Source organism: Erpetoichthys calabaricus, chromosome 14, assembly GCF_900747795.2.
Source record: "Erpetoichthys calabaricus chromosome 14, fErpCal1.3, whole genome shotgun sequence".
NCBI lineage: Eukaryota > Metazoa > Chordata > Cladistia > Polypteriformes > Polypteridae > Erpetoichthys > Erpetoichthys calabaricus.
Window position 1 is genome coordinate 15016238 of NC_041407.2, and position 18372 is coordinate 15034609.

General features: G+C 38.5%; 2 protein-coding genes across 7 annotated transcripts in view; one reads left to right on the top strand and one right to left on the bottom strand.

The window, feature by feature from the left end:
* The window catches only part of aatkb (apoptosis-associated tyrosine kinase b), a 770376-nt gene that overhangs the window by 262431 nt on the left and 489573 nt on the right, over window positions 1-18372 (bottom strand). The window lies entirely within an intron of this gene.
* Window positions 3364-16473, top strand: LOC114664422 (dynein axonemal intermediate chain 2-like). 2 transcript variants are annotated; one of them, XM_028818505.2, is made up of 11 exons: window positions 3364-3546; window positions 5759-5920; window positions 6060-6184; window positions 7191-7333; window positions 9557-9670; window positions 9912-10051; window positions 12494-12616; window positions 14466-14689; window positions 15222-15357; window positions 15909-16055; window positions 16200-16473. In XM_028818505.2, the coding sequence occupies exons 1-11, from the start codon at window positions 3364-3366 to the stop codon at window positions 16470-16472; spliced, it is 1770 nt and encodes a 589-aa protein (XP_028674338.2). In that variant the 3' UTR covers window position 16473. The 2 variants fall into 2 exon arrangements, with proteins under 2 accessions (XP_028674338.2, XP_051792510.1); XM_051936550.1 differs by having other exon boundaries at window positions 15945-16055.

Here is an 18372-nt window from a genome sequence, read left to right on the forward strand (position 1 = left end):
CGCGCTTACTTTGCAGATTGTCGTTGGCAACTGGCAAAACGTGATCACGTACTAGTATGCCAGTTTCCAAACTGCAGTAGTTCTATGTTGTTTGTCCTTTTTATCTTAACCCTTAGCTTCTCAATGTCACACTGTTTTATCCCACGCTATTTCTTTAATAGTAAAACTTCAAAATTTCTTTGGATTTCGAGACGTAGAGCTGCATTATTCCACAGGCTTGTACAATTCTGACAGACATAATAACTTCAAAAATTACAGTTTAACACTGGTGAGTAATATTCAAAGCCTCAAGAGGAAGATGTTTTTTCTAAAGTTAAATACCTTTAACCTAAAAATTGCGTTTTTTCTTGCTTTACCGCATGCTCAATTCGTACTTCACACAAAGACTTCGTTCGGCAGCCTCACACACGAACCAAGTGTTACCGCGTGACTTTCAAATTACAGCGTTATTTGTAATTGGTTAAAAAAAAAGTGGACGGAACAGTAGTACGGTTGCCGGCTTTTCTCAAAGAGAACAAATTCTGAAATTGGGGATCCGTAGCGCAGGTTGGGACTGTTCGAGTTGAAGAAAATAAGCAGAAATCACATTCCGAATATCGAATGTTCTTGTCTTTTAAAGCACAATTTATTTAAAAAGAGTTTCCAGAGTAAAGGACGAGATTACGGTATAGCAGTGAGATGCATCTTTTAATAGGCTCCGGTGTGAAAAGGTGTCAAATGAACGCGAAAAATGAAAGCTCGGTGGCTGTTCAGCATTCGACGGGAATTGAAGCCACTCGTGATATAGACACTTAGATAAATCCATTAGCCTTAGCAAGAGTAAAAAAGTAACGAACATAAAACTGTACACCCCACTGAGGTGGAGGAACTAAGATAGCCACTGCCTCATGCCTCCTTATTAGCAAGTTAAATTCGGTATGTTACTGGACGCTAGGAGTTCGCTTCAAATTATCCCTTTAAAATAGTAATCTCAGTACGCACATGAAAAAGAACTTAGTTCTAAAAAGAATGCTCCGAAAAGTTTTGAAATTTATGAGGAATCTCATGACCCTTCAAATTCAACTCCCTCAGGATTAGCTACTATAATAAGATAGATATTTACAGTTTATCTCTGATTCTTTTTTTCTGCAAATTGAAACAAAGACATGGAAATATTTGTAATTTACGTAGATTGAACTGTTCACCAATATGACTCAGTTTATTTGTCTACATACGTTTATATACTGTTTAGCATTTTGTATGTTCTGCTTTAAAATTTAGTGTTAAGCTTATCTATTATTTTGCATTATTTTACTGCTTCTACAACAGTTTCCAGTAACTGGATTCAAATCTTAGGGAATACACCACACATAGTGACTACAGCTATTTTAAGTTCTTCTCATCACATCAGGTACCCTGGCTTTCCTCACAATAAAACAGGTGTACGAGTTTGATTGGCAACTCTAAACTGGCTCTGTGTGGGTGTGTGGGCTGGTGTCCTATTCGTGGTTAGTTTCAGTCTTCAGCCTAGTGCTTGGATTTGCACAACTAGTAACTGGATAAGAGGATTAGAAAATGGACGGATGAATGAATGTACCATGTAATGTTTTTTTTTTTTTTTTTAATTGGGTGTATATTTGAAGACAAATTATGTTGTCCTTCCATTTTATAAACTCGCTATAACCTGAGCAGCATTTTGGGGAAGCTGCAGCCCATTCCAGCAAGTTTAGGGCAAAAGGCAGGATTAATCCTTGGACAGGTCTCCAGTCCACTTCAGGTTGAACACACACACACACACACACAGAGACCTGGGCCAATTTAGCAATGCCAATCCACCTAAACCACCTTTGGACTGTGGGAGGAAGCCGGAGCACCTGAAGGAACTGCTCAGATACAGGGAGAACATGCAAACTCCACTCAAGGAGGATCCAGGACATTAACCCTGGTCTCCTTGCTGTGAGGCAGCAGTGCTACCACTGTGCCACCATGTTGTCCAAGTTATGTGATGTTTGCTTACCATATATTTCGTTATTTAGGTGGCTGTATTTCTATTAAGTGCAGTTGAAACTGGTAAGTCTAAATTAGTTCAAGGTGCCAGCTCCTTAAAAGTACAGTTATCATAATGATGACTCCAGTTTATTTACTGGCTGGATGGCCTTCAATGTGGAGTTTGCATTTTTTATGTAAAAGTAGTTTAGTTGCAGTATTATTAGTATACAGAGTACAGTGAAATTCTTACTTGCATGTCTAACAAACATGTAAAACACCATCAATCCAGTGCCATGGTCGACAAGAATCTATTAAAATGCAGAACTTAGTTTTAATGAATAGGAAACACATCATAAGAGGTATCTGATCTGCTCTTTACTCTTATTTTTATATTCTCATTTCCTGAAATCTTGTGGGAAACATTCTGTGTTTATATCTAGAAGTTGAAGCAACATTTATCAGTCAGACTTAGCAAGATAAAAAGGTGTACCTAGTGTGGTATCCTGGCCAGTATTTGGCTGCTGTATACTTTAAATAAGACATGAAACAGTCAATATATGGTACTTGGCTGTTATACTTTCATTTTTATGTGTTTATTTTTTGCCTCTGAGAAGTTTGGGCATTGTTAACCATTTGCAAGGGAGATTCTGTGGAAGGGGTCCATACCTTTAAATGTGCTGAGCTAAGGCGGGCACAACACATCTCAGCTGTCATCAAGGAGATCCACCATTGCCTTTACTTCAGATCACACGCGCTCAACACAGGACAACAAAACACCATGGAGTGTGGCCTGTCGGCGCTGAATACTGTACACAGTTGCTTTCTGTGCAGGACATGTGTGGCATATGCAGCCTTTTTAAGGCAAGCAGTATTATTAAAAATCCCAGCCACCCTGCACGGACATTTTCTACCTCCTCCATTCTGGTAAACAAGACTATCTGCAGTTGTGCCACAAGATTCAGGCACAGTTTTATACTTTAGGTTGTAAAGCTACTAAATAGTCACTTGTACTGTCAACCACCTGTATGATTTTTTTGTAGATATCACTTAATGTTGTATTTAATGTATGGTGTTTCCTTCATTGTCTTTTTGTATTACACTACTCACACTATTCTATGAGAGACATTCAAGTAAGAATTACTTTGTACATAATGCAGTAAGCACATTCTAAAATTAGTTGGGAGATTGTCAAAAAAATCAGAAAAGTCTTATATGTGTTTAAGTTATGGACATGCACTGATGTAATAAGCAACTGTCAAATCCAATGCTATTTCATAAGTAATCCAATTAGCACAGATGTTATAATTAATGATGGAGCCTGCCCACTGGGTTATTACTGCTGTCATTTTGATTGACCATGTAATGCATACGATCTCTTTCCCTTTATTAGGCACTATGGAGATAACATATGTATACACAAAGAAACGCAGTGAATTTGGCAGTCAATGCAATTTCACAGACCGACCAGTGGAGCTTCTTGTTGACATTCTACCAGACCCAACCGTGGCAGCAAGCTTCATTCAAAGAGACCTATGTAACATGCCTGTTCAGTGTGTCCAGCAGATGTCAGAACATGAGGTGACATATTCTATGTTTTTATTACTATTTATCACGTTCTTGTACCATGCTCATATCTGAAATGTAAGCAGGCATGCTCACTTTTGTAGTTATCCATGATAAACATGGTTCCTAGGTTTATATCATCATGCAATAAAACGGCACTATTATATTTATCTGCAGATACTGGAGTCCCAATGGCTATAAAGCACAAAGTTGCCCCTTCACTTCACTCCACTGAGAGCAATTCAATTAGCTAGATAGATACTTTATTAATCCCAATGGGAAATTCACATTCTCCAGCAGCAGCATACTGATACAATAAATAATATTAAATTAAAGATTGATAATAATGCAGGTGAAAAACAGACAATAACTTTGTATAATGTTAAATGTTAACGTTTACCCCCCTGGGTGGAATTGAAGAGTCGCATAGTTTGGGGGAGGAACGATCTCCTCAGTCTGTCAGTGGAGCAGGACGGTGACAGCAGTCTGTCGCTGAAGCTGCTCCTCTGTCTGGAGATGATACTATTTAGTGGATGCAGTGGATTCTCCATAATTGACAGGAGTCTGCTCAGTGCCCTTCGCTCTGCCACAGATGTTAAACTGTCCAGCTCCATGCCAACAATAGAGCCTGCCTTCCTCACCAGTTTGTCCAGGCGTGAGGCGTCTTTCTTCATAATGCTGCCTCCCCAGCACACCACCACGTAGAAAAGGGCGCTCGCCACAACTGTCTGATAGAACATCTGCAGCATCTTATTGCAGATGTTGAAGGATGCCAGCCTTCTAAGGAAGTATAGTCGGCTCTGTCCTTTCTTGCACGGAGCACCAGTATTGGCAGTCCAGTCTAATTTATCATCCAGCTGTACTCCCAGATATTTATAGGTCTGCACCATCTGCACACAGTCACCTTTGATGATCACGGGGTCCATGAGGGGTCTGGGCCTCCTAAAATCCACCACCAGCTCCTTGGTTTTGCTGGTGTTCAGTTGTAGGTGGTTTGAGTCACACCATTTAACAAAGTCCTTGATGAGGTTCCTATACTCCTCCTCCAGCCCATTCCTGATGCAGCCCACAATAGCAGTGTCGTCAGCGAACTTTTGCACATGGCAGGACTCCGAGTTGTTTTGGAAGTCCGATTTATATAGGCTGAACAGGACCGGAGAAAGTACAGTCCCTTGTGGCGCTCCTGTGTTGCGGACCACAATGTCAGACATGCAGTTCCCAAGACGCACATACTGAGGTCTGTCTTTAAGATAGTCCACGATCCATGCCACCAGGTATGAATCTACTCCCATCTCTGTCAGCTTGTCCCTAAGGAGCAGAGGTTGGATTGTGTTGAAGGCGCTAGAGAAGTCTAGAAACAATTCTTACAGTACCACTGCCTCTGTCTAAGTGGGAGAGGGATCGGTCTAGCATATAGATGATGGCATCCTCCGCTCCCACCTTCTCCTGATATGCAAACTGCAGAGGGTCAAGGGCGTGTTGAACCTGTGGCCTAAGGTGGTGAAGCAGCAGCCTCTCCATGGTCTTCATCACATGTGATGTCAGAGCAACAGGCCGAAAGTCATTCAGCTCACTAGGACGTGATACCTTTGGGACTGGGGTGATGCAAGATGTTTTCCAAAGCCTCGGGACTCTCCCCTGTTCCAGGCTCAAGTTGAAGATGCGCTGTAGAGGACCCCCCCAGCTTCGATGCACAGACCTTCAGCAGTCGTGGCGATACCCCATCTGGACCTGCTGCTTTGCTTTAATGTGCCAGTATGCATTTTATAGACATGTAGAAACACTGCAGTCCAGTAGTTCAGCTTTATCTGTGGAAAAGCCAGGCATGATAGCAATAAAAAAAAATTATATTAACGACTTGTTATCCAAAGAATAATCTGTATAACTCCAAGAGTTATGTTCAAAATCTATCTTTGAACATATAACGCCTATGCTGCAGAGTGCATGCTGCTAGAATACAGGTTGCCTTAAATCTCTATGTCAAACTCTACAAAAACCATGGATGCTAAACTGATCTAAAGTACACCGTATATAATGTCCAGGAAGATTCAAGTACAAATTTCTTGTTCTTGTATTTAAAAAATTATTTTTATGTCCTGTAACAATACTAAAGTTCTAGTGAACTAAACTAGGTAACAAATTACATTGCTTGTAATTTGCACCTTATAACACAGCCAGCTGAACACCTAGATTTGTTTTTCATTATGCAATATGCAATTACTTATAGATAAACACTGAGCGTCTAGAGACAGAGACTGAAGGAGTTAACCATGTAGAAGGGGGCTGGCCAAAGGATGTAAATCCACAAGAACAGGAGCAAACCACACGCTTTAGAAAAAAGGTGGAAAAGGAAGAGAGCTACATCGCTTCACTGACTATTTTGGGAAGTGTGAGTATGCAGCATACCCCAGGCACAATTTCTGGTGTCTTTATTGATCTGGTATTAATAGAAGCCCCTCCATATACTCATTCAGGCTGAAGTCAACAGAAATGTAAAAATAAATATTGTGCTCTGCTACTTCCTGTAGCTTATGGAGCATTGCATCAAGCAGAACAATGCCATCAATATCTATGAAGAATACTATGAGGAAGAGGAGGAGGTACAGGAAAGCACGGAAGAGCCACCAACAGCAAAGACTCTTCATGTTCTCAAGTAAGAACATCAACTTTTAAGGAAAGAAGGAGAAAAACATCATTTTTATTTATTTTTTTCTTAAATCAGAGTAAAAAACAGTTCAGAACATTTCACAAAATGACCAATGGCAGGTCTTAGTGTTAAGGTATGGAACAGGTGCCACATATGAGGATAGTTAACATGTTATAACTATGCTTTAAAACTAGCTTCCAAAAACAGAACTTTGTTTCTTCACACTAAATATATTACAAACTTAAGCATTCAGTTGCACAGTCTCTCCTTCCTCAAAAGTCAGAAATGTGGAGTTGTTTTAGATTCCAATCCGTCATTTGAGCCTCCCATTAAGAATATTAACAGATCTGCTTTCTTTCAGTTGAAGTACACTTCACAAATCAGATCTTCTCTCTCAGCTCATACCGCTCAAATACTTATTCATCCTGATGTCACTTCTCTGCTTGATTACTGTAATGCTCTTCTCTGTGATTCCTCAAGCAAAGTGTTAGACTACAATGTGTACAAAATTCTGTACCCAGAATTAACACACACTATACCTTGGGAACATACAACTACCTAAGTGATTTCCTTGCACTGGTTGCCTGTAAAATATTGGATTTCTTACAAGACTTTTCTGTCAACATACAAGGCTCTTCAGGGCAATGGTCCTATCTGTATTTTAACACTTCAAAATACTATACACCCTGTTGCAATTTAAGGTCATCTGATGTTGAATTACTTGCCCTACACAAGTCAATGGGTGATCAAGCTTTTAATTCTGCAGCAACCAGATTATGAAACTCTCTGCCTTTATATCTTAAGACAGTCTTTCCTTTATTGCTGCTTTTAAACCCAATCTAAATACATCTTTATAAACCAGCTTTTATGTGCTGTTTGTGTAATTATCATTGACTTAATTATCTGTTTTTAATGTTGATTGTCTTATTCATTGTCTTATTTTTATGCTTATGTACAGTATTCTTGAATTTCCTTTAAATAAAAAGCATTATTACAATTTTGTTCTTACCAGAGACCCGAATGACATCAAGCGTACTGCCACCAGTTTGTCTTGGCACCCAGATGGAGGCAGAAAATTGGCAGTGTCTTATTGCTGTCTGGAGTTCCAGCGGGCTAGCAAGGATATGAGTTTCCACTCCTATATATGGAATCTTGGTGAGTAGATTAAGCCTTCTCATTCAATATATTATGGTATACATTATATATTTTCTTTTATGGGGAGCACTCTTGCTAAACCCCAGAATCACCTGCAGCAATATTAGGATCTATAAATAATATGTTGCCCTGAGAAAGTGTGTATATTCATAGAACAGTATGTTTAAGTGGCTTTTAAAAGTGCTTATAATTTGTTGGATGGATGAAAAGTAAATATTATCAAAATATAGCTTTTTTTTTTAAAATATCTGAAAAAATGTTACTAATTTCATACTCTATATACATGGGTGTAAATCGAAATTACGGCTGACTTAAATTATCATCTGGTTTCCATCAAATTTTGCACAAATAATGAGGCTGAAAAACAAAATGCATGGTTACATGCACAATGTTTTGGTAGTTATCAAACATTTATTGCAAAAAATTAGTAAATAGTATGTTATCAATTAACTGAATGACATTGTTAAATGCAATGAGGCATTGAGTCAATGAGGGTTTGGTTACATTTTTGTGAGATGGAACTCTATTCCTACCAGCAATCCCGCGATTCTCAAAAGAATCGCAAATCCAAGAATGGTAATCACTTTCTGTTCCCTCCGATATTTGGAGGGATGAAATATCATGGAGGGTGGGTGCATCCTGGGAAATATCATTTAATTAAATAAACATATTTGTACTAAAGCGGTTTCTTTTTGGAGCTGTGACTCATCTGGTTCTGGTGTTTCAGAAGTGCGTTATAGGCGCCTTCGTTTATTGTTGTTATCTATGCAGTCTCTTTTTTGTTTTTCTATGGCTGTGTCGTCAGGGAGAAGTCGTTTGCTGACGGCGGCGGATTCTCGTGCTTAAGTGACCATGGCGTCGGATCCGGGCATGGAGGGCTACATTACTAAACAACGTTGGTATATGCGGTGGTGTGGGCGGTCGCGTTCGGGGGGCTGTACAACCTGGCGTGCACGCTTTACCTCAGGTTTAGTTCACAGGTCGTAGCCATGGTACAGTTTTCATTTAATTAAATAAACATATTTGTACTAAAGCGGTTTCTTTGTGTGGGTGCCTTCGTTCATTATTTTTATCCATACGGGCTCGTTTACAGTTCGTAGCCATACAGGCTCATGTTTGTATTACTAATCGTTGAGCTCCTTCCATTTGGAGCTGTGACTCCTTTGCCTCTGCTGTGTCAGAAGCGCGTTGTGGGCACGTTCGTTCATTGTGTTTATCCATACGGGCTCGTTTTGTATTTCTGTTAGTTGAGCTCTTTCATTGTGGAGCCGTGACGTCTTTGCTTCTGGTGTGTCTGAAGCGCGTTATAGGAGCCTCCGTGTATTGTTTATATCTATGCGGTCTCGTCTTTGTTGTTCTGTGGCTGTAGCGTTAGGTAGATGTCGTTTACTGTTAGGAAGCATAATCCAACTTACATGTAATACTGAATTACCATCATGTGATTCACATATGCCACACTGACTGCTGGCACAGTGGATTAGAGCACGTGTAGTTTACAGGTTGTGGTGTTTGGGCGCCACGTACTGACTCTGGGAAGTACGGGCTCAGTTTTGTATTACAAATCGTTGAGCTCTTTCCATTTGGAGCCGTGACTCCTTTGCCTCTGCTGACACCGACTGCTGGTACAGTGGATTAGAGCAAGTTTAGTTTACAGGTTGTGTTGTTTGGGCGCCACCTACTGACTCTGGGAAGCCGCTGGGTTTGACTCTGGGGCGCTGCGGTGCAGTGCGCATGCGCTTCGGTGCGTCCACCGTCCATGCATAAATTAAACTGTCGTTTAGTAATATAGATTTAATATTTTGGCCAACTGAGGCATATTTATGATTCTTTAAAGGGATAGAATGTCACATGTGTTCAAATTAGATTCAGGATGAGGGAATCAGCAGACCACTAAGTAGTTTTTATGTCTTGAAGAGCTTTCCAATAACAGTAGCAGTGGTAAAAAAAAATTCCAAATGTGATGGTTCTTATTATATACTGTTGAGTGGTCATGGTGCTCTCTGTTGGCATTTGTTGTGATATGCTATGGCTCTACAAACCATAATGCCAGAAATCAGCTATGTATGTACTGTGAAAAGTAATAGGACATGACAAATGAGAGCAATTTTTGTCCCCATAATTTTGTATGTGATAGATCATTTTTTCAATTCAGTGATACACTGATAATTGCACGATGCTTCGTATACTCTACATATAAATGAAAAGTTTTAATCATATTTACAGAGAAACCCAACAAACCACAAATGACCCTGAAGCCATCTTCACCCATTGTGTGCTTAGATTACAACCCCAAGGACTTTCACGTTCTGGCGGGTGGATGCTACAATGGACAGGTTGGTAAGTTTTACAGCTTCGCATAGTGTGTGCTTTTATTCCTTGTATGCTGGAACTTGAACCTCCCTTTTAGTTTCTCACAATCTGCTTGGATGCCATTTGCTTTAGCAATTCCTGAAGGATATTGTTTTCATAGCCTGAGTATCTATTTAATAAATAAAAATTCTCAGATCCACTTGTTCTGTCATTGTTTGTTGCCTTTCACTGTTATCAATTTTGACAAAATGTTGGTCTATCTGCACAGCTTACTGGGACACCCGGAAGGGTAGCCAGCCAGTAGAAATGTCCATCATCGAACAAAGCCACCGAGACCCAGTCTACAAAGTAATCTGGTTACAATCCAAGACAGGCACAGATTGTTTTTCTGCATCCACAGATGGGCAGGTCAGGCTTAAATTTTGTCTTTAGTTATTGTCCAGTTAAAGCAGAAATAAGCTGTCTGTTTGAGCCAGAAATATGTAAGATTTGCTTTAAGTTACTGGTTTGCTCATTAGATGCATTTTTTACATATGATTGATTTATGCATGTCATGGAATGTGTGCATGTAAAAATGAATGCATACTATAGTACAATTAATCCAGTTAAAAGGTTATGCTCCAATGGAATAAACATCTTAGTCCATCTATGTGCATACCACATATATAGATAGCACTTTTTATTTGTCCCAATACTATAGTAACCAATTAGTGCTAATCTGAATCAGCTTTTAATATAGTTTGTTAGTATTTCATAATTCCATCTCATCATACCTTTTATTTTTTCAATACACAGACTCAAAAGATATACCATATGAGAACATCATTTTATATTCATACAGATTAATAAACTATCTGTAAAATAAAACTAGTCACAGACAAAGTCTTGAAATAGACAAGTCATAGGACTATAGTACATCTTCCCACAACTGGCATTATAGCATATAACATTTATGACTTTAGCAACAGGAAAAATGTTCCTTGAAAATGCAAGTCATAGGAAAGTCTCTGGAGATTAAAATGACTTCTTAAGGAAAAACTGATGCCCAAGTAAAATGTACCTGTTTAATTCTTACGATTCCTGGAAGAAAATGGATCTTTTGGATGACATGGGTTCTGCTATTTATGATGAAAACCAAACCTGAATTTCACAGTACGAAGCTTTCTAAATGTCAATCACCGTGGTAATGGAGTAACGTTTTACTGTTTTGCCACCATGAAACCTAAACAACATGCCATCATTAAAGACTATTCAGTGAAGGAGAAAAGCAATTAGGTCACCCAGCAACCATACCAGCAGGGCTATAGCAGAGTACCTGGCAAATCTGCATTAAACTAAAATTACCATTTGAAATGCCAGTCTAAAAACCCAGGGAGTGTTGAGGTAGGACTTGAAATGCGTAGTCAGAAGCTCCTAATATGTTACTGAGGTAAAGCAGCTTTGTCATGGAGAAACTGTCCAAAATTTCCCTCCATCAGTGTGAGACACTGATCCACTGTTACAGGAAATGCGTTGTTTACAATTATTCAGTCTAAGGGAGGTTTAGCCAGTTACTAAATCAAAGTAGCAATGACTTTTCAGCTTGGAAGTTTTGATTTTGAACATCTTTGTTTATGAAATAAAAGAATAAGTATCACCTTTCAGGGCTATTTGTTCATTCAGGTTCCCTTTAGCTATTATTAAGTTGTGAATAAAGTGCTGATAACATTCAATGTCAAAAACTTTCCAAGTCTTAGAAAGAAGGTAATTGCTTTTTCTAAGAACTGTATAGAAATACACATTTAAAAAGCCCATCCTCCAGTCCACCTATTCATTCATTGTTTAAAATCTGTTAATCCAAGTTTAGGATCACAGAGAGCAGAGATCTTTTTTGAATTGTATAATGAGCGTAAGAAATAAACCCTGGAAGGGGTTTCATTCCACTGAAGGACTGTAACTCTAACAGGCGGAGTGAAATCTATTGCTGATCTACTTCAAGTGTCAGTGGTAATGTACCATCAGAGAGATACCTAATCTGAGTATAACACATGATCTGAAAGAAATTTTCACTCGAGATGTCAGGAGGCCACATATTTAAAAATCAGAGACCTAGCTAATGCTGTTTGGTCTACTCCACCATATTTTGTTCTTTATACACTGGGCTGACTTGTACTATTCTTGTCTGCAATCCTTTTATTGTAATATTTATGTTGTCACAAGAGAAAAAATATGAATACAAGTTCCATCATATTGATGTAACAGTCCTTAGTACTATATGCCACACGATTCCACAAAGCTGTCCTCGAGTCCCAACTCTGACACTGTCTGGTAGAATGCCTAGAGGGGGCTGGGTGGTCTCGTGGCCTTGGAACTCCTGCAGATTTTATTTTTTCTTTTTTTTGTTTTTTCTGATCTCCCTGGCCATCGGACCTTACTTTTATTCTATGTTAATTAGTGTTCTCTTATTTTAATTCTTTCTTTGTCTTTTTTCTCTTTCTTCATCATGTAAAGCACTTTGAGCTACATTATTTGTATGAAAATGTGCTATATAAATAAATGTTGTTGTGGTGGTGGTGTGCCCACGTGGAATTTCTCTAGGCACTTTTTTTTTCCACACATCCTAAACATACACAGATTATGTTAATAGGTAACTCTTATTACTGTATGATTGACTGTGGGGTATAATTGCATTTTAAATTCACTAGTTTCCAACTAGAAATGATTCTTTTCTTGTATCCGAGGCAACTTGGACAGACTCCTGTTTTCCTATAAAAGCAGGTTCATTTAATGGATGAATACACTTGTTAATTACAGGAAGTAAAACGTGACCCTTAATTCTGTTGAAGTGATATTGTCTTTTTTTTTGGGTAGGTGCTTTGGTGGGACATTCGAAAATTGAGTGAGCCTACTGAGAGGTTGATCCTTGACATTAGTAAAAAGGGAACCCTGGATGGTGCTGCTGGTGCCACTTCACTGGAATTTGAGACCACTATGGTGAGATGTTACACTCTTCTTACTGGCCTGCATTGTAACCTGTCTACATCATGTTTTATAAGGTAGTGTTTTTCTATTATGAAAACATTTTCCCCCAAATTCTCAGAAATCGTTACTGTATAAAAAACATACTAAATTATATTATACTGTAGGTTTATAGGCTTATTATTGTCACATGTACAGGCTACAGTAATTCTTATTTGCATGTGCTAGTCAGTTGCTACTCTTGGTTGCCATGACTAGTATATATAACTACATCACTTCAAAACATTTTGCCTTCATTATTTGAAATAATTATCTTACTTAAAAATGTCTACTTCCTTACCCAAAAAATCATCCTCACGATGGTGTAGGATGAAAACATAAAAGTAACCCCCTTTGAACAATGAAATACAAAGTGAGCAGCTGAAAATAATTTTTCATTTTATGAAATATTTAGCTTTATTAGTTGTACAGAAAAATTGTACTGTATTTATTTGATTATTCTATTCTAAATTAAAAAATACATAAATGTCCAGGTTTTTCTGACTTAAAGCTTTTTACTTGTTTACAGAAACTGTTGATGGGCACTGGCACAATTTTTTTCCCCCCAAAGTGTAACTGAATAATTTCAAAATGTAAAACATTTTAGAAAAAGGTGTAATTTACAGTTAAATGAAAAGTTTAATTTCTAAATGCACATTATATTTTATACAAAATGAATTAATGAAGATTAAAAAATTAATGTAGCCAGCATTTCTGCTGTTACTGAATTTTAAATGGGTTAAATAATATCTCTCCTAATGTACTGCAACCTTACTTACCCTTTGGGTTAGCAGTCTGGAATTGCAGTGATAGCTCAATGTCACACAGAGTGACTCACTCAGCACCCTAGGGCTGTGGATGTGTCCAGCTGACAGATGGTTATATGAGTGACTGCAATAGGTCAGTGAAAAATTTATAATTTCACCCACCAGTTAGTTCATCATTATTACAGATAGTTCAATAAACTGTGGGCCAGGCATTCCAGTTGAATCTTGAGATATTGCAGAATCATGGGACATCTGATCCCTATCCCAGTAGCACTGGGTACAGTGAAGGGGCCAGTCTATCACAAGGCACACTCACACCAGATTTATAGAGTTATAAGGTTGTTATTGTCACATGTACACATTACAGTGGAATTCTTGCTTGAATTTGCTAAACAATATGCAACACATCACTACTCTCCAGTGCCATGATTACTGAGTAGAACAACCTTACCTCGAAAATTCAGTCTTCCTTACCCAAAAAAATGTAGAACAATATGTTGCTGCATACATGATCTGTAATATTTAACATCCTAGAAATCTCAGACAAATACCCTGTATAAAGCAAAGCTGTTGCAAGCCACAGAATATTGCATAGACTGGTTGCACACAAACTGTGGTCTAGCCAGGAGTTAAACCTAAATCCTTGGGCTTTTGAAGTATTAATAATGACAGAACCTGTGTCCATTAAAGAACAGACATATCTGAAGCATACAATGAAACAAAAGTTCAGCAGTCCAGCCCAACACTAGCTTACTTAACCAATGTCATTACTGTCATTCCCTGACTGCCTCACCATGTAGTGTAACAATAACCTGGAACTCTCCGTACTATCTGTTCTCTAATGAATCTTCTAAACACTGATTATTCCATTTTGGAGGATAACTGCCTCATTTTCTGAGTTCTCTTTTACTACTTGTAGTACCTCTAAGGCCTTACTGGACCTCCTGATTACTAACACCAATCCAGCCATCAACACTACCAGGTTATTCTATGCCACCATTCCTTCAATGTACAGGTCAGGTGTACTCACATGAAGGTTTCTAATTATCTTTGTACAGCCAACAAAATTCATGGTAGGAACAGAGAATGGGATGGTGATAGCATGCAATAGGAAAGGAAAGACCCCTGCAGAGAAAATCAGCAGCACCTTCTGCGGCCACCATGGGCCAGTCTATGCATTGCGGCGGAATCCGTTTTACCCCAAGAATTTTCTGTCAGTGGCCGATTGGATAGCACGCATCTGGTCAGAGGACACCAAGGAGTCCTCTATCATGTGGACGAGGTAAGGCTAACAAAGTAAGAATAATAAGGTACTAAATCCTTTTCTATGAGAAGTTGCCACAGAAAGGGTCCTACTGTTTCATGTTTATTTTAACCTCTCTACTCTATGAGGAAGTAGTACAAGGGGAATGTGATAACCCCAAAGATCAGTTTGTTTGTTTGTCTTCTTTTCTAGCCGCTTATCTTCAGATTTACATACGTGTGGTACATACTCAGGGAGGCACGATGATCTAGATGATGCCATATTGCATTGCATACAAGTCTGAGTTGGAGTTGCTATGTTGTTTTGATTAAATTTTTCTATGACTAAAGGCCTGAGAAACAAAATATGTTCCTTTTCTCGGTAATGCCATCATGTATCTCTTTGTGAAAGGTTGCTATTTTTAAAATTCTTCAGAGGGCATAACATGGATGGGATATTTTCCTGATAAGGTCTTACCCCAGTGTCATAGTTTAGCAGCTGACAGCTATTAGGGGTTGTATGAATTCATCTGAAGAGTCCAGTTAAACCCAACCATATCTCTTGATTCCAGATACCATATGGCCCGTCTGTCTGATGGCTGCTGGAGCCCCACTAGACCCTCAGTGTTTTTTACTACAAAAATGGATGGTACTCTGGATGTCTGGGACTTGCTGCTTAAGCAGAAGGAACCAACACTAAGTGTAAAGGCAAGTCATTTCAGGAAATTTTGTTTGTTTGGTGTTTTTTTTTGTCTAAAAAGATGGACCACTATTCATATAGGTATGATGTGGCCAATTAATCCTTCCATTTCAACAGCCACCAAATTGATAATTGTTTTAGATATATTTAAATGCTTTCAACTGTGGGCAGTTAGAATGTGTAGTGGTTGGTGTTGCTATTTTACAGTTGATCTGTGATTCCTGGACTGGTCACTGCCTACGTGTCATTTGCATTTTCTCATTTTTTTCTATGTATCCACATCCTAAAGAAATGCAAGTTATATTATTATATTATTATATATATATATATATATATATATATATATATATATATATATATATATATATTATTATTATATTTGTGTGCTTAAAGCAGTAATTCCTAAAACTACTGTCTATTTGAATGCTGTCACATTTGGAGACTAGATTATAAGAACCAGCCTTAGAGATTATTTTAATATAATTTATTAAATTATATCATCTGTATTATTCTACATGTTTTGCAACTAATTGATTGTCGCCAATTATTTCTTCTTCAGGTATGCGATGAAGCACTCTACAGTCTTCGGGTTCAGGATAACGGACACATCCTTGCTTGTGGCTCTCAGCTGGGCACAGCCACATTGCTGGAAATATCTTCTGGACTGTGCAGTCTCCAGAGAAATGAGAAGGCCCTGGCCAATGAGGTAAAAGAATTTTCCAGTTTGGATAAATAATGCGAGTTGGTGAGTTTACTGCATTGCACTTCATTGTTGTTTTGGAGGCTACTTCACCTAAATGGACCAAATTAAACACCCTGGTCCTGTCCTCCCGCTTCCTCTGTTCTATAGATGTTCGAGCGGGAGTCAAAACGTGAGAAGATCCTAGAGGCTCGCCGACGGGAATTGCGTCTTAAGGAACGCGGTCGGTCTGACCAAGGCAAGGAAGAGGAACCAAAGGAAGCTGAGCCACAAGAGAGCACTGAAGACTTAGTGGCACGTGCGGAGAAAGAATTCTTTCAAGCCATCGAATCTGAGCGCAAGAAAAGGGAGCAGGAACAGCAGAAGCTGCAAACTCCGATCAGTACGGTGAAAGTGGAGGAAGCAGGAAAACTGGTGTCATAGAAGCAGTAGGTATGCATGTTCCATCTTCTAAATACATACCTGAAAGAGATGAATACTTATGTGACCAACTATTTTGTGTTTTATATTTATAATCAGACCATTTTGCTGAGATCTGTTTTGACATTAAATAATCTTTTCTGCCAATTGTTGTAAAAGAAGCCAAATTAAATCCACTGGAATTGAATGTTATGCAACAATCAAATGTAACAACTTCCAAGGGGGTGAATACATTTTATAGGTTATGTAGAGAATGAAAAAACAGTTACCTGTAAAATGTAGAAAACCTACCCGTGTGAAGGATAGGAGACCTGCATTTGATCATACTGTGCTCTATTACTGACACCAGGTGGCAGGAGGTGTGCATAAACAATGGTGACTAATTTATAGGAACTACTGATCAGAATGGGTTTTCATGCTGTAAAATCCTGGTGTAAGAGCAATTTGTACTGAGAAGAGAATTTGACCATTGAAATTTCAGAAGCCAATTTCTGGGTGACAGTCATGAAAAGCACTTGCATCATATTTCTTATTCTGTTCAGCTTCACAAGGACAAATAAGAACCTTATGAAGAAGACAAACCATTATTGTATATCTCTCTTGTGGAATAAATTTGCATGATCTGCGTTGAACAGGAATCTTCATCTGCCCTCTGGCCTGCTGTTTGCACTGACATAGTGTGTGAAATTCACCTTGAGACACCTGTCTTCTGATAATCAGAGATTCCACAGTGTTAGTCTTTTATACAGCACCTTTTGTTACGCTCCATCTTGAAGAACAGTTCATAAAGCAGACTGTATGCCTCTTACACTGTGGTCATTCCCACAGAAAGTAGAAACGTACCAAAAAACTTTTTGCTTCTGGTAACAAGAAGTTCTTTTTATGGCAATTGCTTAAGTGAAGTTTTCAGCAAATGAAGGCACTGATGGGTTGTACGGCAGCAGTTGAAAGAATAACCAGCTTCATGGCCAGTTCAACAAATAGTCCTCCAGCTATCAGGCTCTGTTCATTCCCTTAAGAAATGCTGGCACCTCGGTCACTTTTCTGGCAGATAACAATTTGCATAAATACTATAGCAATCATTTTTCAGTTGAATAATGGCGCTCTCTCTCTCACATACTCTCATTCTAGAAGTCAGTGCTCCACCAATCAGTCTTTAGCATGAAAATGGAAATGCCCAACCTAAACTAGTAGCTATTTGAACAAATCACAACATGCTGTTATGCATTGAGATGCATCAGACAAGGTAGCATGGTGTGAATGACTGGTCCCCTAAACACGGTGGTCTGTCTATCTATTTTTGTCTTTACAAATATGTCTATAATTTAACACAAGTTACATTTACTACATTCCTTTTTAGTACAGACTAATATCTGCCCGCCTGGTGTAAACTGAACAGATGGTCATCTTGTGTTGAGCTTTAGGAGAGATGTTACGGTTTCAAACTGTACTAAACTCGCCTTTCAGGCTTTAAGTCTTCAGCCGATCACTTTCTGCAGATTTCAGGTTAGTTTTTTTTTTTTAATTTATTTACTTACAATTGTCACTCTTTTTTCTCTCTTTTTAAAAGGTTTAACAAGAAGGATTCAAAAGTTAAGACTTAATTCTCTAATAATGAATTAATCTCTACCAGAAGTTACACACTATTGAGTCACAATTTTCCAGTGCTCCAAAACAATTTTTGCTGCTTCTGTGCAAAATTGTATTGAAGAATGAATGCTGAGACGCAAAAGGATTTAGAGTACAACTCATTTATAAACATGGGCCTCTCATACTGCTTTCAAACATGTTACTGCTCACAAAACACTCCCCTGGAGGTAGAAGGAGAGAATGAAAACAAAAGTGAGTGCCATTGCGAACAATGCTAAACATCCACTCTTTGACACACTAACACTGAGGACTT